This window comes from Xenopus tropicalis, chromosome 3, assembly GCF_000004195.4.
Source record: "Xenopus tropicalis strain Nigerian chromosome 3, UCB_Xtro_10.0, whole genome shotgun sequence".
In the NCBI taxonomy this organism is placed as follows: domain Eukaryota; kingdom Metazoa; phylum Chordata; class Amphibia; order Anura; family Pipidae; genus Xenopus; species Xenopus tropicalis.
The window spans coordinates 77294782-77320317 of NC_030679.2; the positions used below are offsets into that span (position 1 = coordinate 77294782).

The 25536-nt window shown below is 38.1% G+C and overlaps 1 protein-coding gene across 5 annotated transcripts in view; it reads right to left on the bottom strand.

Annotated features, from left to right (window-relative positions):
• kmt2e (lysine (K)-specific methyltransferase 2E) overlaps window positions 1–25536 on the bottom strand; it is a 63904-nt gene that overhangs the window by 35727 nt on the left and 2641 nt on the right. For 2 of the 5 annotated variants that reach the window (XM_004913019.4, XM_004913017.4), the window contains exons 2-7: window positions 10786–10969; window positions 6064–6178; window positions 5609–5832; window positions 3391–3471; window positions 2162–2220; window positions 182–235 (exon numbers count right to left, since the gene is read on the bottom strand). In XM_004913019.4, coding sequence (XP_004913076.2) covers window positions 182–235; window positions 2162–2220; window positions 3391–3471; window positions 5609–5832; window positions 6064–6178; window positions 10786–10856 — 604 coding nt within the window. In that variant the 5' untranslated portion in view covers window positions 10857–10969. The remainder of the gene's footprint in view (window positions 1–181; window positions 236–2161; window positions 2221–3390; window positions 3472–5608; window positions 5833–6063; window positions 6179–10785; window positions 10970–25536) is intronic. The other 3 variants (XM_012960004.3, XM_018092320.2, XM_018092321.2) reach the window with 3 other exon arrangements.

The window sequence follows — 25536 nt, forward strand, 5'->3', positions numbered from 1 at the left end:
AATTCAGCTTGTTTTAAAAATGTAGGCTAATAGAACATGTCATTCACATACGCACAATGGATGATATGGAATTAGATAATTTACAGGACTAAAGTGTAGGAGGAAATTTAGTGTCATTCCTTGTACAAAAAGTTTCTGGGTAATTGAGGTTTGTAAAGGTCACACTTGAGATGGTACCTACCAGATAAAAGGCCTCCGTTGTTGCCTCTGCCATTGTAGCAGGTTTGAAGATCATCTGCATTAGAGTCACAAAAGTTAAAGCCTAAAGGTATGTGGTCATTAGGATTTATTAACTCATTGGCGCATTAACATTCTCTGCCTTTGAGTGAGATCAAGTAAATACAAGATCCCACTGTCAAAGAATGCCATGCCTCCTTAATAGGCTTCACTATTGTCCCAGCTATGGAGATGATCTATAGAGCTGTGTAATTCAAAAATACTAGAAAAATGTTGTATTGGCATCAAATGAAGGGAAGTTTGCCTGTATGCTACATGTAACTTTACCATAACAGAATGTCAATGTACGTTATCAATTCTGTGATTTTGATAATTAGTAAACTTAAAGTCATAGGGTTTCTATGCACTTAAAAATGTTGTTGGGTTTCTTTTGGCTAGTCCCTCTCTGTTTCAAGACAGAAAAAAGGGCAATGTCCCTGAAGAAATAAAAATGATAAATTATATAATAAAAGATGCATGAAGTCTTTAAAATGTGATACTTCTCAGCACTTTAAATTTAACTACCTGTATATTCTATCATGTAGCTTAATTTGTACTGACAATACTTAACATTGGGATAGATCTGATTGGTAGAAATATGAGTTGGGGTAATCAACCTAATTCTAAGCAATTAACTCATGTGACCACTTACAATTATCATTCAGTGACACACAGATCAATGGTCATACAATATGGGCAGAAATAACTAAATTGTATGGCATGCTGAAATGTAACACTTTATCATCCTGTTATTCATCAGATGAGACTGAAAAATAGCTCCCAGCATGAACGCATTAATAACATAAGGAGTAAATTAGGAAATCAAGGTCCCAGTCTCCATGACTTTAAGCGGGAATATGCCCTTATTCAACATCAGTTCAATAAATAGAGCTTGTGCTAAGCATACTTGTTGCCTATTACTTTTATTACCAAAAGAAAAAAAAAAAACTTGTTTTTCTTGAGCTAAACAGGGAAACTGATGCTACTCCATGTTTGTTCTTGCGAGGTAGATAATTAGATTGCAAGTGCACAGAAAATACTCTTGCATTATAGAATCTTGCTAACACACAACAAATGATTGAAGGGAAGGGTTGTATACTGGAAATTTAATAAGCTACCTTACAAGAACCAAACACTGAGTAGCTTCAGATATCCTGTTTGCCTTGTTTGCTTTGTGGTTAAAACAATAGGCAAAATGTATGTGCAGCACAAGGCCTATTCATATAATTGCTCTTAAGTAATAAAAGAGCAAATCTGCCAAACTGCCTAAACTTATTCAACTACCAGTTTGTTTTTTTTTTAAATTGCATACATTTTACTAAACTTGAATGCTTGCTTATTAAAAAAATTGAATCTAAAAAACTTAATTGAAGGCTTCAAATTTGTATTCTAATTTTTAGTGGGTCAACAACAAAAAATAAAAAAGAAAACATTCTTAAATTTTGTCTAGAACAATTTTTATTAGCTTCTACAAGAACTTGCAAGCTTTTGTCTGAAGGCTGACAATCTGCAATGTGAGATGTTTCCCTTAGCAATTAACATTTTTCAGCTAGCTGCAGGCAGAAGACTATGGTTGCTATGGGTTACTGCCCATGTGCAAATGTGTGTAGTGTTTTTTAAATGAATGCTAGTATGTTTCTCAGTACAGTGATTGGGAAGCTGCCAGTGGTGTAAATGCTCAGTTTTCCCTGCAAAGACTGAGGTGATCAGTAGGTCAGCATTCCAGAGACCCTATGCTTAAACCTTATCTTGACCTATCTTGGCCAAATTAACCTTAAACTCCAAAGCAAGGGTAATAAGATTAATACCTAATATGTCATAAAAAACAGACTTCTCAAAGACTTACCATTGTTCAAACTGGAGTCATTTTAAAGTACCTACTTTGCAAAGATAAATTCATGTATCTTTGCTTATTTTTAAAAAAATAGATACATTTTAAACCTACCTGACAAATGTTCTCGCTTTTTCTGCTGAAGTAAAACTGCTCTCTCTTTATCCAAAGCCCTGTCAATTGGCAAGTAGAAATTTCTATTTTATTAAAGGATACAATAAAAGCATGACAATTTGTAATATTACTTTTATAAGACTCTCATGTAGATATTCAAAATATATTTGAAAATAAAGACTACAGTGGGATATTTGGATATATATTGGACAGTTGCTATCAGCATACTGGTATAAATATAAATTATGTAAAATTAAACCCAACACTGGGTTGCACCAATTTCATAGGCACATGTAGTGACCAAATGAATTAGCACAGAATACTCCGATTTAGAGCATGTAAAAACAATCTTTCCTTTAATCCCATGCATCCCTCACAAAGGCTTGGGCATGTGTGCATTAAAGTACAGCTCCCAAGTAGTAATATACTCGGCATGCAGAGGCCGAGGTGCTGAAACAGGTGCTTTGGGCAGCAAAAGCTCTTCAGCTGGTTGTTCTGACATGCTCTAAATCGGAGTATCCTGTACTAATTTATTTGGTCACTACAAGTTCCTATGAAATTGGTGCTATCTATATATAGATATATTTCTATCCATCTATCTATATCCACCAGGATATCCACACAGGTCTTACAAAGAAATACTTAGGTCATTTATCAATGGAGACTGACGTTTCGGCTACACTACTAATAAATGACCTAAGTGTTTCTACATAAGACCTTTTTTTTCTGGTGGATTTGTTACCTGCATATTGGACTGCACCCAGGCATCTCACACTCCAGTATATGTGAGTGCCAACTGCATTGAATAATATTATACACATAATGCGGTCTTAGAAAGATATTGAAGAGACTTTTATTGTGGAGACATCATTCTGGATTCCCTGGGTTGATCGATAATAAAATCAGTTGCTAAGTCTTTAAATTCAATCACAACAGAGTAGAACAAATACTTATGTGACAAACTCAGATGAGCTTTGGTATATTTACATTAAAGAATAGCTGATCTATAAATGGCAGCTGTCATTCTAGCATGGGTTTTGCACATAGCTGAAAAATTGTAACCATTATCAGCTGTCCTGGCTCCCAAACAAGTGATATAAACCCAATGATGACATTAGTTTTACAAAATAAGCTATTGCTGTTATTTAATATAATGCTGCATTTTCAGGAAACTAAAGACACTTGCATGCATTAAATGCTTTGAAATTTTACAGGACAATAGAACTTACCGAGGCTGACAACGCTCACATAAGTAGATGTCTGGAATATTTTGCCTGTCAATACCCATACAATCAATATGTTGCCAGACACTGTGGGGGGGGGGGGGAAATCCTCATTAGAATCTTTTGCAACAGCATGTTGAGTACAAAGATTTTAGTGTAATACTTAATACTATATTACAGTGCCCATACTATACCAATACTATATTCAGTAGCTTGCAAATTATTCAAGCTTATTTTTTTTTATAGCAATAATAATGCGTGGACATCATTCACCAAGTGGCATGTGGATACAAATACATAACATATATGAATCAAAGCCTCAACTGCCTCACTGTAAATAGGATATATATTTTTCCTGGAAGTCACTATTACTGCACCATTATTTACAAGACCAAGCACACACACATTATATATAATGACGTGAACTGAAACACTACCGATACACCAAGTGCATACAAGCAGTGCATGCACATGTGTAAAACATAAGGAATAAAAAAATAAATGATAATAACCACCAGCATCAACTGTTTAAATTACAGTTTCAGTTAGAACTAATAAACACAAGGAGGGGTAATTTATTAACACAGGGCAAATTTGCACCTGGGCAGTAAACCATAGCAACCAATCAAATTTGTATTTTCATTGTTCGATCTGCAGATGGCTTAAACAAGCTAATCACTGGTTGCTATGTATTACTGGCCAGGTGCAAATTTGCCCAGTGTTGATATTAGAGCCCAAAGGTGTTTTGTTCGCCAGCAGTCAGCAGCAACTAAAAGGTCAGTTTCTACTTTAAATAAATTGAAAGCGCCCTCAGCAACTTATATGAAGAAGCGAAAGCAGGAACCGTGTGGCAAAATGCTTGTGTATGTGATTTTGCCAAAGTCAGGGCCAGAAGTAGGGGTACGCAGAAGAGGCATGTTCCTAGGGTGCAACAGTGGAGAGAACGCTAGGCACATACCTTTTTCACCAGAACCCCCCCCCCCCCAATCCCTCCCCTCATCTTCAGCACATGCGCTCATTCACGCATGCCTCATGTGCAGAAGGGCGTATCCGGGGAGGCCAGGTTGCCTAGGGCACATGGTGCCACACAGAGGTCTGCCTGTAACTGCTTCATGTGAGTTGGATGTGGCACTTTTCATACTATATTATCAAGTTTTTTCCCAGGACAGCAGTAGCAGTCTAAATACTCATGTGAAGTAGACCTTGAAGTGAAAGGGACAACATAGGTAGTTTTGTCCATTTTTCATATAGCTAAATTACAGGATGGTTTCTCACTGGCATGTTCTATTTAGTCCAAAGTAAAGCTAAACTGGTAGCAGCATAGACCATAGCATTCTTATCAGTTCAGGCAGTTAAATGATTCAGAAGAGGTGCCAGAGAAAACTTATCTTGTTACCTGCCCACTGTCCTGCGGTCAGGCTCTGCTTAGATTAGTTTGGGGGTACTAATATCAATTTACAGGGCAGCAGTAAAGAAAGACTGAAACTTCTCTTCAGGAGACTAAGGGCAGTGGCAAACAGGGAGATTAGTCGCCCGAGATAAATCTTCACTATTGCGGGTGAATAATCTCCCCGACATGCCATCCCACTGGCAAGAATGCAAATCGTGGGAAAAGAATGGCATGTCTGATAACCTGATATTGAATACAATAAAACTACTTACCCACCCCACTGTAGTATACTGAGCTTGCACTGCCCCATGACCATGTCCTTTTAACTTTAACAGGAGACCCAGATAACATCTGTACATTTACATTAAAAATGAACCAAACACCTTATTTGACTTAATACCGTAGGATGACCGTAATGTATTCAATCTGTTTATAGCAAGCATAACATTACAGCAAGGGACACAACTTTTTGACCCTGGCCTACAACTTAAAAAGTCCCTGAATTACAATGTCAGAATTATATATTTATTTTTTCCCATACAAGTCTTTGGTGGATTACATTTCAATGAGATACTACACATTGTAGGTAGGGTATACTTTTATGTTCTCTTTCTAAAAACACACAAAACCACACAGAATAAAAATATTTAACACTAACAGGGAAAGTTTGAAGCACAAACAATTAGTGAGTGGCCTTTCCCAGAACACGTCAAGAGTTTCCACAGGGAAAATTATACTACTTTGACAGAATCTAAATCATAGGTTTAGGAGAGAGTTGAAATTTAAACACAGACTATTCATTTGGAGTTAGAACTTAAGCAAAGCATATTTTACCTGCATTTGTCACAACAAATCATATATCCATCATCATGAGTAAAACCGCAGATACATCTAGTGACATCAGTTCCATAGCTCCCATCTTCTGAAGTACTTATTGTTGTACCACTGGAAGTCTCATCAAAGTTAGGAGCAGTAAATATGCTTACTTCATTCTTACTAAGGACAGGAGGAGGAGATGCTGGAGGTGTTGGTGGAGGGCGAGCACCATAGTTGTGATCCTATAGATTCATAATTACAGATCAATTATAATAGAATTTAAAAGATAACTAAATAAAACACAACCACCTCAAAACTTTATCATTTATCAACTAACATTATACATAAATGAAGTAATTTCAGAACAATTTAAGAATCTCTTTTTAAAATTAACTTTTATTGTTTGCAGTGCCTTTAGAATTTACATCAAGTTTGGGTTAGTATTTCTAAACTAATTATCGAAGCATACTTACCGCATAAGGCAATCCAATATAACTGTGCGAATGATGAGAACTGCTGGTATATAACTGATGTGGATAACTATTTGACTTATCAATGACGACAGGGCTAGCTTCTACAGATTCTGGTCTGTAAAAACAAATATTTTTTGCATTACAATATAATTTTAGAAAAACATTTTCAACAGGAATTCTACGGTGAAATATTAAGTGCTCCATAAAACCAACTAGAGGTGTGCCAGACAACAAGTGTGCACTGTCCAGTCAAATACAACTGAAACAATGTCACAGGTAACACAAATGTATCCAACAATGGTCATATTGACTTGCGATTCCTAAGGTAATGGAAGTATACTTGTCAGTATAATATAATAGAAAATAATGTGCAAACTGTCTGATCTCAAAATGTTTACATATACAAAGATGCACTAATAAGACAATCACAGAAGATCACTATAGATAAGGTCTGTGCAAAAAACACAGGTTCACTATCTGGTCATCACAAATAATCAATCATGGGGCACTGTGGAAACTACACTTTGAAAACGACCTTGTGAGAGTAAAACTTAAAGAGGCACCATTAGTTAGTTAAATAGGTTTCAGCTGAACACACTTTTTGCCTATTATTTTAAAAGCATTTCAACATAATTTTTTTGCCTAATAAAAGAAAATATAATTCTAAGCAGCTTTGCAATATACATTTATAACAAATTTGTAATGGTTTTTAAGTTATTAGTTATTTATTATTGCCATCAAAAACAGTGTTTGATCTCTTCTATTGTCTGCCTGGTAGCTGTCTTTTGAAACAATGTAACACAAGCCAGCAGACTGACTGACAGACCTGTCTTGCTAAAAGAGACTGGCTTTTGCAACATTGTTTAAAAAGTCATTACCCGGAGTTAAACAAATGCTGCTTTAGGGCTCTGGCACACGGGGAGATTAGTCGCCCGCGACTAATCTCCCCGAGTTGCCATCCCGTCCAATGTAAAGTGGACCTGTCACCCAGACATAAAGAGCTGTATAATAAAAGCCCTTTTCAAATTAAACAAGAAACCCAAAATCATTTTTTTATTAACACATCCATATCAATTATAAAAGCATTTGAAAATCCCAACTGTCAATCATATATTGCCTGCCCCGTCTCTATGCCTTAGGCATAGAGGTGTGGCAGAGAGTTACTTTCACTTTCAATTCAGAACTTCTTAGGGCTCTGGCACACGGGGGAGATTAGTCGCCCGCGACAAAACTCCCTGTTCGCGGGCGACTAATCTCCCCCGAGTTGCCTACCCCTGCCATCCCGCCGGTGAACATGTAAGTCGCCGGCGGGATGGCACACGCGGAGGGGCGATTTCAGGAAATTGGCGAAAAAGACTCGCGAGTCTTTTTCGGCGATTTGAGCGAAATCGCCCCGCCGCGTCTGCCATCCCACCGGCAACTTACATGTTCGCCGGCGGGATGGCAGGGGTAGGCAACTCGGGGAGATTAGTCGCCCGCGAACAGGGAGTTTTGTCGCGGGCGACTAATCTCCCCCGTGTGCCAGAGCCCTTAGATGTTGCTGCCCTCCTCACCACATAATTTTGTAACCAGTGCATGGACATGGGCATCAGGTCCCCCCATACTGGCACAGAGACAAGATTTTGCAGGATGAAATGCCTGCTTTGATAACAGTGTCCACAAAATGGTGCCTGCCTGCTTACTGCAATTGTGAATTCCAAGGCTGAAGAAAATATAATTTATAACAATTTATATAGTGTAAGTAAAGATTATTTTGCTTGACAAACACAATAGAAAACAATTTGGAATTATTTCTCAAGGTGACAGGTCCCTTTTAAATAGCAATTCAATTTACAAATAACTTTTAAGCACTTATGAATATGAATTTAATAAATTCATATTGGAAAATTGCTTGGATTGATGTCCTTTAAAATAAATAAAGGAAATAAAATAGTTTAGCAATTTCTTGCAGTAAACAGAGCAAAATCTTAAAAAACAAATGTAAAGTACCATTTTACTTCCTGTCCCTACAAGCAATATCAAAATAACTGAAAATCCTTTTGTATAAAGCAAACAGGTATAGCTGGAGAAAGGGAGGCATTAATTTATACACAGGGCCCCAAACCACTATCCAGTGAACTAATGTTAAAAAAAGGACCCATATTGTCTATTTAAAATAACTTTTATTTATAATGCAGTCATTTTAAAATAGAGCATTAGATTGGATATGGTCAAACATAAAATTTTATTTTCCAATTACTGTAAAACGTTCCTCATTCTAATACATATCAAGAAGGAAAATATTTATGAACCACTTATCAACATAGAAGTAATGATTTAAGGACTAATCTTGCCAACAAATGAAAAGTAATTATGTTGTTGATGTACTGCACTGGTAAAAAAATTGCTTTAGAAACACTACCATAGTTTATACAAAAAAGCTGATGTGCAGCCATGGGGGCAGCCATTCAAGGATTCAACAATAAAATGTTTTTTAGTTCTTACAGAGAAGATAAATTGGATCAAGTGTCATTCATGACTATCTGCAGGACTATAAAATCAAAACCTCTCATATAAAATAGGAAATTTGTTGCAAGGAAACAGTTCATGTGTAGATCAGACAAACCTTAAAGGAACAGTAACACCAAAAAATGAAAGTGTTTTAAAGTAATTAAAATATAATGTACAGTTGCCCTGCACTGGTAAAACTGGTAAGTTTGCAACAGAAACGCTTCTATAGTTTATATAAATAAGCTGCTATGTCAACACGGGGGCAGCCATTGAAGCTGGGAAAAAGGAGAAAAGGCACAGGCACATAGCAGATAACAGAGAAGATTTGTAGAATATAATGGGGTTTTATCTGTTATCTGCTAAGTAACCTGTGCCATTTCTCCTGTAAATGGCTGCCCCCGTGGCTACACAGCGGGGTATTTATATAAACTATAGTAGTCTTTCTAAGGAAAACACACCAGTTGTACCAGTACAGGGCAGCATTACATTATATAATAATTACTTTTATACACTTTCATTTTTGGTGTTACTGTCCCTTTAAATTAAAAAGGCTATAAGAATCCACTCTAATATTCAGTGATGTAAGTGCACGCTTTGTCACTATAGGCATCAACCAAAATACCTGCAAAGCACTTGACAGCCGGCCATAGTTCAGGGTAGAATATAATACATACGAAGGAAAGGCTAATAAAGAGTTAATCTCAAGCTGCAGGCATGCCTCCAGTTCTCTCAATAGTGCCCTTCAGTCTCCCCATATTTCTCCCTTTCAGATGATCAGAAGCCTCATAGGAAAAAAAAAAGCTGAGCTCTGTAAAGAAAGTTCCCATAATGCCGCACCAAGACCAAGACTGGTGTACATGCTCAGTTAGTAAGACTATGAGGAAGCTTCCTGCCCATTGGCTCAGATCCACATTCCTAAGGGTAGGGGGGAGGGAGTTCTTCTTGTAAATACAGCCATAAGCACTCACAAAAAAGCTGCACTGTGTCCTCTATCGAAAGAAACACAGGATTTCTTGTCTTTCTTTGTGTAAACATGTTCTTTGGTCTCAGACTTTCTCTCTCAGAAAAATCCTTAATTCTTGGGGTTGGAGCCTGCCCAGCTCTCTCCTGCTCCCCCCTTACATAAGAATTAATAATAATTCACTCCCTCACCATATTATCTGAGCTACCAACGGCTAGAGCAACAGCAGGGAAGCTACTGGGACCAAGCGAAAATGGCAGCTGCTATCTTAAAGGACAAGGAAAGGCTAAGTCACTTGGGGGTGCCAAAAGGTTAGGCACCGTTCTAGGTGACACTGATGTGGCTAATCTATTAGCATTAAAATGCCAAAATGCCTTTTCTTCTCCTTTAAAAGGTGGTTTTAATAGTTCTAAATTTATTTGCAGGAAAATTTGTTTAACCTGTGGTACAACTTGAACATAAATAAGGCCATGAAATACCCCACAATAATTTCCCACCAGGGCAGCTACCTGGGCTTACTACCAAATAAAGAAAAATGCTTAATTATCTAACATAGTACAAGTATGGGACCTGTTATCCACAATGCTTGGGACCTGGGGTTTTCCAGATAAGGGATCTTTCCGTAATTTCGATCTCCATAACTTAAATCTGCTAAAAATCATTTAAATATTGAATAAACCCAATAGGATTGTTATGCCTCCAATAAGAATTAATTATATCTTAGTTGGGATCAAGTACAAGGTATATTTTATACTATTCAAATGCTGCAAAAGGGTCAGTGCTCCCTAGACGTGAATTTGTTTTTTTTTTCCCCAAAACTGAACCAACTGGTTTATACAGTGTGCACATTCACGTTTATTTCAGAACCACTGGTCCTATGTTTCCCCTCAACCCTCTTAAAATCCACATTTTCTGTAATCACACTGCACGTGCATGCACCTTTCAAAAGAATGGAGAACTCATTTACTTGTAGGCTGCACCGCAACAGAATCTCATCTTTAAAAAAAATCTTTATTTGAAAAAAAAAGGACTGTGAACTGAACAGCAGCATGGAACTGCATACGAATGGAGAACTAGACAAGAGAAAGGTGCAAGCAGAATAATGGACTTGCTACTGACTACAAAAATAACCCCCAAATCATCAGTATGTTATACCCTGGTAAAATATTATGGAAGAACTTAAGAAAATAAGGATCTGCCACATAACGTTGCTTTGCACAAAGCATCAGAGAAAACTAGTCAGTATTTTTTTTTTTTTATGTTGTACTTACTCTGAGCCTGCAGCCATTTCTAGATAAGGAGCCTCTGCTGTGTCAACCCGCAAAGGGATCGCTATACTCATGACGTTCGCTTTTGATAGATTCGATTGCTACGGAGTCCTCTGCATCGGGATCCAAAACACTGGGGCATGCCAGCCACAGTGCTCATTGCAAACATCTAAGTGCATCCACAAACCTTTGAAGGGAGAGAAAAAGGCACATTGTATTTTTATGGACTTCACAAAAATAAATTAAATAAATCCAACAAACACAATTTCAGCAATCATACAAGCAAGGGCATAATGTCAAATTACTGTTGTCAAAAGAGAACAGCAGAGCATCACCTATATATATATATATATATATATATATATATATATATATATATATATATATGGACAGAGAGCCGCACACACAAGGACTTAACGATAAAGTGAAAAAAATTTATTCAAAAAAATTTATATAAAAATTATATATATATATATATATATATATATATATATATATATAAAAAAAAAAAAAGGGAAAGTTGTGCTCAACCACTAAATTTTAAACCATTAGGCGGGGGTGCAATGAGGTTGTGACCACAAAATACATAGAAACAACAACAAGAGATCCTCTGCACTCACCCATTATCAATATATAGGACATTAAGACATTCGGTGCATTTAAGCTACTAAGAAATGCCCTTCCCTTTAAGCAAAACAGGGATTGTTTGTCCATATATTGCAATATACTTCAAGCTGGCCAACTGCGTCAAAGTCATCCCTTTTGACCAGTTCCTACACTGACTTATGCGATTCATTAAGAATTCTACTACTTCAATATACATTTAGCCAAGGGACTAAGTTTTACCTGCAACTTTCTTGCTTTCAAGGTTAAAACCCCCATATGGTTGCCCTTTTATTGGCTCCACTGGGATCATCTGACTGCAGCTGGGAAGGGTGGGAGCTACAACAAGGAGCTGGCCACTGCTCCTGTATAAGCTATAGCAATAGCTATAGAAAGTTGAGCACAACTTTCCCTTTTTTTGCTATAGCTTATACAGGAGCAGTGGCCAGCTCCTTGTTGTAGCTCCCACCCTTCCCAGCTGCAGTCAGATGATCCCAGTGGAGCCAATAAAAGGGCAACCATATGGGGGTTTTAACCTTGAAAGCAAGAAAGTTGCAGGTAAAACTTAGTCCCTTGGCTAAATGTATATTGAAGTAGTAGAATTCTTAATGAATCGCATAAGTCAGTGTAGGAACTGGTCAAAAGGGATGACTTTGACGCAGTTGGCCAGCTTGAAGTATATTGCAATATATGGACAAACAATCCCTGTTTTGCTTAAAGGGAAGGGCATTTCTTAGTAGCTTAAATGCACCGAATGTCTTAATGTCCTATATATTGATAATGGGTGAGTGCAGAGGATCTCTTGTTGTTGTTTCTATATATATATATATATATATATATATATATATATATATATATATATATATATATATATATATATACCACGGATAGCTAGCGAGGGATGATTTTACAATCTTTTTATTTTTATGTGTTATTGTACTCTGTTCCATTTTCTCTTATACTGTGGTTTTTTGGTCGCACAATTCACACTAAAATTTTAGTTAAGTAAAGACAACTTTCGTGTGAGGTTTTTTAGGAACACTGACGTCACATCCTCACGTCACTAGTGTATGTTCCCGCCACAATTTGTATTTAGGCTTGTCTCACAACGTTGTTTGTAACTTTGAGAAAGGCTGGTATTCCAGCCGAAACGTCAGTCTTTGTTATTTTGCCTTTAATAAAAAACCTTTATGTTTATAAGTCCTGTGTGAAGCGGTCCTGCTCTCTACGGATACTTCTACTTTGTTTGGGACTGCACCCAGGCGATGGATCTCTCCTTATTCGTGAGTGCCCATCCGTTTTGTGTTTGCATATATATATATATATATATATATCCAAAAAAGACCAGCAACACCGAGTTATATTCCAAAAACAATCAATTGTGTATTAAAAACGCATGAACAGCCAACGTCACGTTTCGGTCCCCATCGGGACCTTTTTCAATGGCCCCTTTATTGGAGCTCCCTATAGATCCTCTCACTTCTATGTACCTGTGAGAAATGAGGGGTGGGCGTGTCCTAACGGTCCCTGCCAGAGGCACAGTAGGAGAGGGGTAGCCAATCACAGCCTTGCATTCACACAAGCAAAGACAGGCTTCAGTTCTCTATCAGATCAGCCTATCTGCTGATTAGTTCCTATCCTTCAGTGCTGTGTACTGAGGGCCGCCGGCTCTCCTGCACATCCAGAGAATTCAGCCAGCAGGAAGTGGAACAGGTGGGCGGGGCTAGTGAGGTTTTGGTAGAATGTCTCAAAAAATCAGTTTGAAACAACATTTTTAAGCACAATCCTTCTATATCTAGAGAAGTGTAATTCACTGGCACATTGATCATTTTTATAGGATAGGTCTACTTTAATACAGTAAAATTTCCTCCAACAAAACATCTATAGACAATATTAAAGACAATATTATTTAACAGGTGATACATTATAAATGCAAAACAAAAGTTCAGTACACAAGGCAAGTTTACAAATGTGGGTCCCTTGCACTATTAACCAACAAAAAAAAAAAAAACACTCATAATGAACACAGAGAAGCAAAGTTTTTATTCTACTTGGGAAGGAAGCTAACTTGACCATTCGAAATAAAATCTTAGTCATGTTTCACTTCCATGTTGTACACAAGGAGTGACGCTGTAGAGCACCTATTCATCCCTTTCCTTCAATTGTTACTTCAGTTGAAGAATCCACAATTTCATGCCAGTTCTGTTCAGTCAGATTTTAATTAAATCTTTAACGAAGTTCGAAAGACATCCTTAAAAGGGCTGTGTTATGCACAAATCTATTCTTATATTTGGGTGGTCAAATATTAACACTTAAAATGAATTAGGATCATGAAAAGTGGGCAAAAAATTGTCCTTAATAAGCAACTGAAACCATACTGCACTTTAGATGTCTGATGTGCTATTATAGTACCACCTCCTGAATATAAAAAGTGAAAATAGAGAAGATTCTGCTTGGTCAATCTGCTTAGCTGATATTATTTTAATAATAAATAATGTGTGGATCCCCACTATCAAGGTATCTTAATTAGCCAAAAGCTAAATTTTTCGCCAGGTTTTGCTGCCAAAAAATTTTCATAGACTTCAATGGCTGGAAAAAATAGTTGCTCAGTAGCGGTGAAAAATGCCCATGGACTTCAATGCAAAATAGGACAGAGTTGTCCACCATTAATAATAAATAGGTAAATCCGCAAATAGGCACATGCAAGTCGGCCACTAACATCCACCATCCATCTGTAGTGTCAAAAAACAGGACCCATAAAATGCAGTTTTGTAGCATATTTGACTGATCAATAATTACTCACTAGGCCCAGCCATATTCACACAGGAAGAATTAGGCTTGCAAACAAGCAACCAAGAGTCAAGCATTTATTTTGCTACAAATTCCTTAAGATTGACTACTAACTGCTAGATAAATTACAATTACATTTTTGCGTGCTGTGTACCAAAAACATGAAAGTAAAGTTCAAAAGCAAGCTCTGTGAGAGTCACTCAACTGACGAGCACAATAGAACTTGACTCAAATATCAACCTAAGCCTAAATCTAACCTTGGAAACAGGCCAGAAACTCGATACCAGGTCATGGAATTCTAATGTGGCCAATATTCCTATAACTTCATTTAAGGGGTATATAACTTCTTATAACACAATTTTATTAAAGGGGAATTCCCACTGCCCACTAAGGGGTTGATTCACTAAAGTGCGATAACGCTTATCGCATGCTTTTTTGCGTTAAAAAGCACGAGATAACACCCGATTCGTCAAAGTAATTTTTCACGCATTAAAACGCATATCACATGCGTTAAATCGCGCGCTACTGCAATGCGTTATTTAACGCATTGCATTAATTTGCGCATAGAAATAACCCTAACACATGATTCACAAACACATATGAAGCGTTATACGACATTAGTCTGTGCGAAGATTAACACCTACTTGGGGTAGGCGGTACTTAATGTGGTTCGTGAGCTTTTGGCAACACAATATGGACTTTGCAGGGGGATTTTTTCAAGTATGTGTTGGTCCTAGAGAGATGCAGCCTCCAGTTTTCAGGGAAATGGTCATTTTCAGAACAGTAGTTTTCTGAAAGTAATGATTACGTGCGTAACACGGCGAAAAATAACGCAAGAAAAACATTCATCTCGAGTTAAATAACGCAAACAGCATTGCGTCTAAATTTTGACGCATGTCCTTTTTTAGTGAATCGTGCGTTAAGTGGCAAAAAATAAAATGCGATAACATTTTTAACACATGCTATAAATAGCACTCGTTTTAATGCACTTTAGTGAATCAACCCCTAAATCTCTTTTCATACAGGTAAAGGATCTACTAGGATGTTACTATAACATCAAACAAGAGCACATTAAATACCAAACTTATGTTTTTATGATTTATAATAAATATATCCCCAACTATCAGTGTACACTTCAGTGTAAAATTGTTATTCTGTAAAATGAGAGAATTAACAGAGGTTCTGAATTCTTTTGTAAGGCATTGTATAAACTAAAAGCACACATTATATAAACACCACCCACACATTCTGGATATGAACAGTCTACACACCCTTATGGATTACTGCAGTAAAATAAGTCTGCTTGGATCTCTTTAAATGCCTTATAGATTTTACAATTTTAACTTGTTCCCCATCACAAAGTTTAACCTTTACTCAAACGGAAAGGGTATTTCCTTTGTATTACACATACTTGATACAGAGCTATGGTCTGATTTCTGACTGGGATATTCAACATGGCTTTTTTTTTTTTTTTAATTAATTCTGTATACTAGCTTTAACCTTTGTCCCAAACTTTATATCTAACAGGTTTTAAACAAAGAAATATATTGGAATCTGGATCTACTGAATTTCCCCCTCTGCCCTGTTCCCTTCAAAGCAGAAAAAAGGCAGAAGACCAAAACCACAAGCTTGACATTAAGCACAGCATTGTATGGATGATGAGCTATAATTGCTTTGCACCAAGACATTATTTTGTATATAAATCTAAAAAAAAAAAAAAAAATCTGCCAGATCAGCATTTGCAAACTATTTAAGTGCACATCTTTTTATGTTCAAACACCTTTACTGGTTAACAACTTCTGCAATATAGATTTTGTATATGGTATTCATAGGCCTTAGATTAAGTATGCATCAGAATTAAATAAACTAAAGCATGGCAAAGGTTTTTAGTAAATTAAAGGTACTCATTAATTACAGTAAGAATTGCTTCCCCTAAGCTATAAGTTTGGGACATTCAACAATAAAAAGGTCAGAAAAGCCTTCTAAGCAAATTTACTCTTGACATCAGAGATTAAACATAAACCGGCCATAAATGTTAAGATTTTTAAAAGATATTTTCAATATTTTAAGATCACGTTTATCTCAAAATGATTGTTTAAAAGTATATTTTGTCAGTGCAGCTTCTTCCACTATGTCCTCTTCCTGCTGAATAGGTACAGCTGGGCTGGGGGCAGTTTTAGGGGACTTTTGGCCCGAAATATTTATGCTGCTGCAACCCTTTAGTAATACTGACATTTTATTATGGACTTACATAGGAACCTGCTAGTGTCATTTCAATGACAGAAAACAGAATGCTATTTCAAAGGGGGAAGATATATTTTACAATTATGAGGTAATTAACCTTGCAGAACAAATACAAGAACTATACAAAGCCAGTATAGGCTTGCAACTATACAGCAGCCTTACACATCATAATTGCATACTTTTCATATTCACAGTTTTGGCGTAAACATGAACTACCACAGGCAAATACATTCTGGATTTTAGGTGTTGGCATGAGCTGCACAACAGGAAAGTTCAAGTACAGCTTTTGAAGGAACTGTATTGAAATACATAGAGCTGACTCACTGATGAACAGGAGCCAGAAAATAGTTCTATGTAATAAATAATTTTTACAGAAGTCAGCTTGTAGCTTACAGTACATTTTGGGGAAAATTACTTTCATATAAGTCAGAAAGGACAATGAGACAAGTACACAGAAAGGATACATATAGATTCAAATGTTATTGAGAAAAATGTATGCTTTTACACTATCAAAACTGATTGTTTTGAGAATGAGGTCACATTGCAATTCTAAGTGCACAACTCTAATTATAATTACTTTGAATTTTCGGTTGCATATAAATCTACATAATTTCTAACAATAAAGCTTGTAGCTTATGTCACTACTTTTAACTTGTCATTATGCATTTACATAACAGAAAAGACACCCACTAAGTACAGGAACAACTGCCTCTTCTGAAGATACTGAAACAATATCCAGAACACCAACAATGTTCACTCAATCTTAACTTGTCACTACATGGCGAGTGAACATTAGTTTTGATGCCAAAGCATATAATTACATTCTGTGGGAATGCACTCAAATGGCAGGCTTTACCACACCTTTTCTAAAGTAAAGGACAGGGACACTCAGTGTAACTTCAGACAGAATTCTGTGTGTTTTACTCACAATAGTTTTTCTCAAAGAAATTTTTACCAGTGCATAACAAGCAACAATAACACAGTCCTTTTGAACCAGAACAGCCAGGGTGCCTATATATAGGTCTTGCTCTACAGTAAAGCTGTAGCTAGTATTAGGGCAATAGCACAGGTGAAGATTTGTCTGGAAATGTACACTACCCACAAGTGAGAGGTGTCCTCCCAACACATTTAAGGGCCCTGTTTAATACCATTACCTCCATATAGTTGGGGTACCACTAGGGGGCGCATTCATTGAAGTACGAATCCGAAACATGCAATCCGATATTTTCTGATAATTGCAAAAGTCACAAAAATTCAGTTTGTTTGAATGCGAAGACTTCGTAATCCCAATCCGAATGTTGAAACAATCTGAAAATCACTAAATTATTGTATACGAACGATCGTAAACGGCGGGAATACCTTTCTGATTTTGAACCTTCAGTGCATGATTTTGGAAGCCTCCCATTGGACTCAATGGCACTCTGCAGCTCCAACCTGGCTCAAGGAAAGTCACGATACCAAAGCTTAAATGAATCCGGAACTTTCTTACTCGTTGCGACAAATATGATTTTGTTGCGCAAATTGTTGCAAAGTAACAAGAAAAAATAAAATTTTTTTATATTTGGACCAGTCGTGCTTTAAAGGAGAAGGAAAGGCTAAGTCACTTGGGGGTGCCAAAATGTTAGGCACCCCCAAGTGACTTTAATTGCTTACCTTGTACCCCAGGCAGGTGCCCCTGTTAGGAGAAAACTGCACCAGCCTGGGGTACCTGTAGCGAGCGATTCCTTCTTCTGTGGCGAAATCCCTGAGCCAGCACATGCACAGCAGAGTGAAAACCTGACTTCCTTGTTAAAGTTCGGCTTTTCACTCTAGTGCGCAGTGCACTAACGCCGACGAACGAAGCGCTCACAGGTACCCCAAGTCACTTAGGCTTTCCTTCTCCTTTAATGAATGTGCCCCTAGGTGTTAGTATTTTGGTACAAAAAATCTTGGTTCATAACCAAGTGCAGATATACCTTTTCCCAGGCCCAGAGAATTGAGATTGTCTATTCAGTGCCTTAATATTTCCCTTGGGTTTTAGTAAAAATGGGTCCCCCAAATGGGAAGCCTCAAAATTATCATGTAAAACCCCTAAAATCAGGCATATTGGAAAGCCCCAGACTCATTGACCCCCACAACTAAAATGAAGGGGAAAATTATTGTATTCACCAGTGGTTGGCTCAGCTGATCAACAGGTCCGGCCTAAAGGTGGCCATACACGTAGCAATTTTGATCTTTCGTGCGACCATTGGTCCACGAAAGATGATTCCCACCCCCCACTGCCTTCAATGGCGCCTGATCAAAATCTCTGATTGGTGCGTGTATGGCCAGCTTTAGTTACACTTTTCCTTTCGTACAGGATTTGCTGGGCCCATACACTCCAAAATAAGGGAAAATTCCATCCCAGTATTACCTTATGCAAAATAAATTTTACCACCCCTACCTCATGACAAAGTTACCACACTGGGTTTTAACTGTAACCAGAGCAGTAGGATATCCCTTAACATTCCCATGTATAAACATTACTTCTATGCAGTGTACTTTTAGTTTGTCTTATCCACATGGTTAGCATAAAATAGACTGATCACACTAGCAGTTGGAGGTTGGAGAAATAATGAATGTGGTCTTGTGGCATCGCAAGTCATTGGTTCAGTAGAATGGGGGGCAGCCATTTGCTATATGGCCAAAGTCATTGCACTGCCAATATCTGACCATGACCCCAACATGGGCTGCTGTGTTTGGCTTTATGGGAATGCTACATTGAAAAAGGGAACGAGAGGTTCCCAAAACGTCTGTATCCTTCTCACTGATTACTCCAATAAACCTGCATGGAGGCAGTTTTTTTGCACCTACTGAATCATGAGTGACTTCCTTTTTTGTATTTTGCACTTAATTTGGCTGTACCTAACTCTTTGGGACAAGTTTCAGCTGTTGACTCCTTTTCTAAATACCCTCTCTCACAGACATATTTCTGGCCTTTATTAAAAGTTACCAGGTGCACCTAGCAGCTTGCAATTTATCTGGGTGTGTCATCCTGGAGGTGTTTCGAAGTAAATCCTTTTTGTAAAAGCTACAAACTGTTTTCTATCTCTGTGGTCTCTGGTTATAGCAATATCTTAAGACGGTCAAGAAGATTATACATCTGGGATATAGCGGGCAGGTAAGTTGAAAAAGACCAATTATGCTCACTTTGGACCAGTGTACCCATATTAACTCTAAGCTGTTAAAAGATCTCTTCTTTCAGTTTAACAGTCTTGCGGCATCTATTTCTTAGGTCTTAGTAGGTCTTTCGGGGTTCAGCAGTTAGATATAGTGTTATCACTCTGGGCCACTGCCCTACTTGTAAAATTTCTCTCTGCATTTAATTCAAAGACTATTAAATATGCCTCAATGTCATCTGTAGAGGTCATTTTCTGTAGAGAATTCTATGCTGCTTTGTGAGCAATTATTGGTGTTGGGACCAGGGCAGTACCACTCTGTTGGTTTTTAGGCTTATACTTTTTGCTCTAAATGACAGTTTACCTAATGTTGCTGCTCCAAGGCAACTGTACTGGCATCTGTTTGTGTGTTTGAGTCATTAATAGTCACTGTTTTTGCTATTGCATAACTATGGCTTCCTCAGGTCTATTCTGCTTTCAGAGCTCCCTGGGTAGTGGCATTTGTTCCTTCACGCTTATTCTTTGTTGCATAATACTGGCTTGACCTAGCTCTTTTCTGAATGATTTCATGTCTCTGCAGTTTATAATATATCCCCACCTACGGGTGGGTGATATCGGGTAGCAAGAAACTTAAAAAAAAAATAATCCGATCGTTTGGCCCTGGGGCCAAACGATCGGATTACATTTGCGGCCATGGGGCAGTCGGTTCGGGGACCGCATCAACGAGCCGATGCGGTCCCCGATCCGACTGGATTTTCTAACCTGGCCGATCGAGATATGGCCAATTTCAGGCCAGATATCGGTCAGTCAGGCCGCTCTGTTCTGCCCATACACGGGCCGATTAGCTGCCGAATTGGTCCAAGGGACCGATATCGGCAGCTATAGTCGGCCCCTGTATGGGGACCTTAAGGCTCCTGGCATGTAATCTACTGATGCACAGCATTGCCAAACGAGGACGAACCACTGCAGTTTGTCACTGCCCGTTTTCTATCATTTGTGTGCTTTGCAAGAATGATCAGAACCACAGAAAGGCAGCCAGGCCCATAGCACATCACCCTTTGTACATTCTCAGTCTGTTTGGCCTATGTCCTGATCAGTCAGAGAGCTTACAAAGTCAGTCTGTGTACAGCAACCTAAACAAAAAACATTGATCCCAGCATACTTACATATTTATAGTAAAAACTGTGACATAATACGGAGCCCTTTCCCAGGACAAAAGCATTATTCTAAGTGTCATCTCGCTGGAGAGAAAACTCATACCTGCCACTCTTACATTTTTCTTGGCTTCTACATTTTTAGTTTACCTATCAGCTAGAAAGGACAAATGGCTTAGGGCTCTGGCACACGGGGAGATTAGTTGTCCGCGACAAATCTCTTGTTGTCACAGGCGACTAATCTCCCCAAAATGCCATCCTACCGGCGAAAATGTAAACTGCTGGTGGGATGGCATATGTGGCGCCGCGATTTCGAGGAATCGCGGGTGACTGATCTCCCCGTGTGCCAGAGCCCTTATGCAGGCTACTGCGAGCGACTATACTCCTGGTGGGAAACCAAACACTACATAGTAGCCCAAAGGACACTAGCTACTACACAAGCACAGGTGAGGCTTATGTTTCTCCACACTGGCGATTTATATAAATGCCAGTAGGAAAGCATTTTCAGGGGATTAGTTACCCTGGGTAAAGCAGATTTTCTGTAGGTGACTAATTTCATGGTGTCCCATGACCCTTAAACATTTAGAGGCATAAACAAAGACTACATCCTGACACCATTACTCACTGAATGTTAACGATAATTTCTGATGTGCGGAAATGTTATGATCCGAAGGTTACGAAATTTTTATATCCAAACGATCATAAACAGCGGGAAAACCTTTCTGACTTTGAACCTTCAGTGCATGTTTTTGGAAGCCTCCCATTGGACTCAATGGCACTCTGCAGCTCCAACCTGGCTCAAGGAAAGTCAAAATACCGAAGTTTGAATGAATCTGAAACTTTCGTACTCGTTGCGACAAATACGATTTTGTTGCGCAAATTGTTGTAAAGTACGAAAAAGTTGCAGGACAAACCTACCACACATTTAAAACAGGCACCATTACAGACCGACAGTGGGCTAATGATCATTTTTAGCTCAAAGTGAAAGCTGCCATATATTTATTATTATTGCCTACAAGATTAGGGGTGGTTCCAATTATGCTATCTCTCTCTTTAAAAGGTAATGGTTCCTGTAAGAGTGTTTGCTACACTGTACAGTACCATCTCTGCCAGCCACAAATTCCAGGTTGGGAATATCTACCTAAGCCTGATGTCCCACAGAGTGGTTCACTTGACCGCTATAGATCTCTGCTGTCGTGGGCAACCAACTGCTTCGAAATGCTTCGACAATAGGAGTTACTGGTGGAGAGCACTTTGCATCGCTTTGGTTCTCTGAAGTTGCGCAAAGTTACCTGCAGGAGGAAACTTTGCGTGACTTTGGAATACCAAAGCAATGCGATAGCCTCTCCACCAGCAACTCCTATTGTTGCCAGTTGCAATTTGCCACAGTTGTGCAACAACCATATTTAGAAGGCAGTTGGGTAGGTAGAGACTGTGCAGGGGCTCCACTGTGTAAAATGGTATAAATGATACTAACATGTTGGAAGTTATTATGAAGTATCAGTGTGTCATAAAGTGTGTCACTTCCTATTATTCCAACCCATGTTAATTACCTATCCCATACCCAACATCTCTTCTCCAAGCAAGTGTGTGGGTTTGGTAAAGGCCCTAAAAAAAGCTAGACTGGACACTGTTTACAAGCAAAATAGACCATAACCCAACTTTGGAAAAACCTGCAGCTACCCAAGCCTTTTACATCTGACCAAAACTGCTGGCAACATCACAAAGGGAGAGTAGCCACTGATGTGACGAAAAGTTAGAGGCCACATGCAAGAGGATAGTAGGCTTTGTGTTTGTAGATTCATGCTTAGATACAACCCTCTAAGGCAAAGGGCACATGAGGTGCAGCCTCAGCTTATCTCTGCCAGCATTTTCTTATGTGCTCAGCTGGGTCTCGACACTGATAGGCATGGAGTCATCCTACATGGAGATACACAGAGTAGATATCAGGGCAGAAACACATTTTGGTGCCAGTATCAGACATATGTCTGTATGTGGGCTGATGCAGTGCCTTTCGACACACAATGGAGAAGATGGGAGCACATTGGCTTCACTTCTCCAGCGGAGAAAACACAAGAGAAGGCCTAAGAGGGTGGTGTCTGGGCTTTGCCTCGTGTACCTCTAGCCTTACAATGTGGTACAAGTATGGAGATCTGTTATCCAGAAAGCTTGTAACCTGGGGTTTTCCAGGTAAGCAATCTTTTCGTATTTTGGATCTCCATACTTTAAGACTACTAAAAAAAATTATTCAATAAACACTGTAAACAAATTTTTGTAAATATATTACAGAGAAAAAGGAAATGTGTAACAATTGTAATGATTTGATTAAAATTGAGTCTGTGGGAGATGGCCTTCCTATAATATTGAGCCTTCTGGATAATGGGCTTGCAGATAACAGATCCCATAGCTGTACTGCAGTTCTGAAAAATATAAAATATAACCCCAACCAGCACTTCGTGAATAAGTACAGGTACAAATATATTTACATTTTTGTGTAATCAAACCATTGCTTTTCGGAACCTACTTTGAAGCTTCCTTGATAATGCTAGCCACTAAACACATCAAAACAATGGTTTGTTGAATGCCATAATGCTTATTCATAACAAGACCCATTCTGGCATTTGGACAAGGTGACTTTTCCTGCAAAAAGAGGGATTGAATTCCCCTGGGTTATGACATGGTGGAAATTGTCTCACAATGTAAATATCTATGTTTTGATGTGATAAAGGCCAATACCCATGGCTATTATCCCAGACATTTCCCTCAAATTTCAGCTATGTTGTCTGCAGCAAGATGCCACAAAAAGTTTCATGTGCCAATTTTTCCTGCAGAGAGATGGTTCCCTTGAAAATGTTTTCATGTATATGAACCAACACAGATAATGGTCACAGACAAATAATTACAATAAGGGCTCATTCTTACGAGTGTTTCTTCCTGTGCTTTTCTGTGGTGGCATTCTCCTGTGTTCCAGCACAAGAAAATCATCCCATTATTTCTAATGGGTCTGTACTAACACAGGCGCATGTAAGTACCGAACACAAGTGGAATGCAGCATGTTGCAGTTCACCTGGGTTCAGCACTTACACGTGCCCGTGCATTACTTTCTGCGCCCAGGAGAATGCCTTCTGAGTATAAGCCCTAATAGACAAGTAAAAATCTCCATTACTACAGGTTTGCTTTTACACAGAGACGCACATACCTCATAAATTTCTATGATGTATATGATATAAGTGAGAGACCAAAGCAACTTTTTATCATTTGCCATTTTGTATGATGCATTACACAAGATTTTATTAGATAGAAGTGTTATCTGATCAAGGTAACCCCAAGTCTCTAAAATATATTAAATCATACTAGTAGCAAAATATGCAGATCCTTAGTCACTTGTATAAATTAAAGTGTTAATTATTTTAGCAACTAAACATTACACATCTTTTGTTAAGGCACAATATTTTACAAAATGTTTTCAAAAGGAAAACAATCTTTAAAACTGCAGTAAAGAAAGCTGATGAACAAAATGATTTTTGTCGGTGGCAGCTAGGGAATGCATCCTATGACGGCAACAGGAGGCAAGAGAAATAAATAATGTGTCAGTCTGTAATGAAGTATTTGGTAACATAGCTGTTTCGGACATGGAAGGCTACATAAAATAAGTGCAAAATAGTGCTGTTAGGTTTATCAGCATTGCATGTAGGAAAGTGCCTGATAATTTGTGATAGCAATATTCTATAATGAAACTGCTATTTTCAAACTAAATGACATGTTCCTTTTTTTATTAAATATACAATAGGTAAGCCTCCATTATTGAAGTTGGGGGATTATTATTTGCCTTTAAACACCAGCGTGTGTGCTGCAGACAAATGTGCTGCATGGGGTGTGGAGAACCCAAGCTGATTAGATTACCACAACATCAGCCGGGGGCCGCCATTTTTAGCCTTTCCAAAAGGACAAAAGAGGGAAATACCATGAAAATGCACACATTCTTAGCAAGTATGAAAATCATTTCTTATGCCAAGCATGTTTACATAGGTTTAAAAAAAAAATGTTTCCCACTGTACATATTAATGTTTTTAAAAAGCCAATTAACATAAAGCAAGAGGGCAAGATACAGGCAATTTTAGTGCAGCAGCTCTACTAAACTCTAAACCAACAAACTAATAAATCCATAGGTTTCTGCCTAATAAAAATAATTTTCATTTAAAGCCACCTACGTTCTAAAGCCTCAGAATTGCCATGACTAACGGAAGAAAACATAGAAAATATGCATGTGCAGAAAGAATCCACCTATAAAAAAAATATATGCACTCAGGCCTATTTTTGCAATGGTCTAAGTTAATTTAGATAAGTTGTTTACTGAAGCTTGATATTATAAAAAGGCATGAGGGTGCATGGTTCCTCATCTATTCTTTGTGAATTGGTGTTGTGTCTGTGCTGGCCTGGGTTACACACACACACACACACAGTGGACCGTTTGTTTCTCTCCACCCCCCTTCTATGTCTGCAGCTTATGAGCAGAAAGCCCTGGAAAGAAGAGACCTACGGGCTTTCAAAAGGGAGGGTTAAGGTGCACACACAAACACACTGATCACAATATTCAACTCTTATCGAATGTGACAAAATTCTATAATTAAAAAAACATGCCATTATGAAAATGCACTTATGAAAATGATACTTTTTAAGCTCACTTATCCAAAGTGCACATTTATAAAATACAATTCAACAGTGCCTAGTGAGTTAACAGATATTTTAAAAATATGCAGAAAAGAATGAATTCTTTACACATAATCCCTATTTGCTGGGTGGCAGCAGCACAGTCCTTATGAATC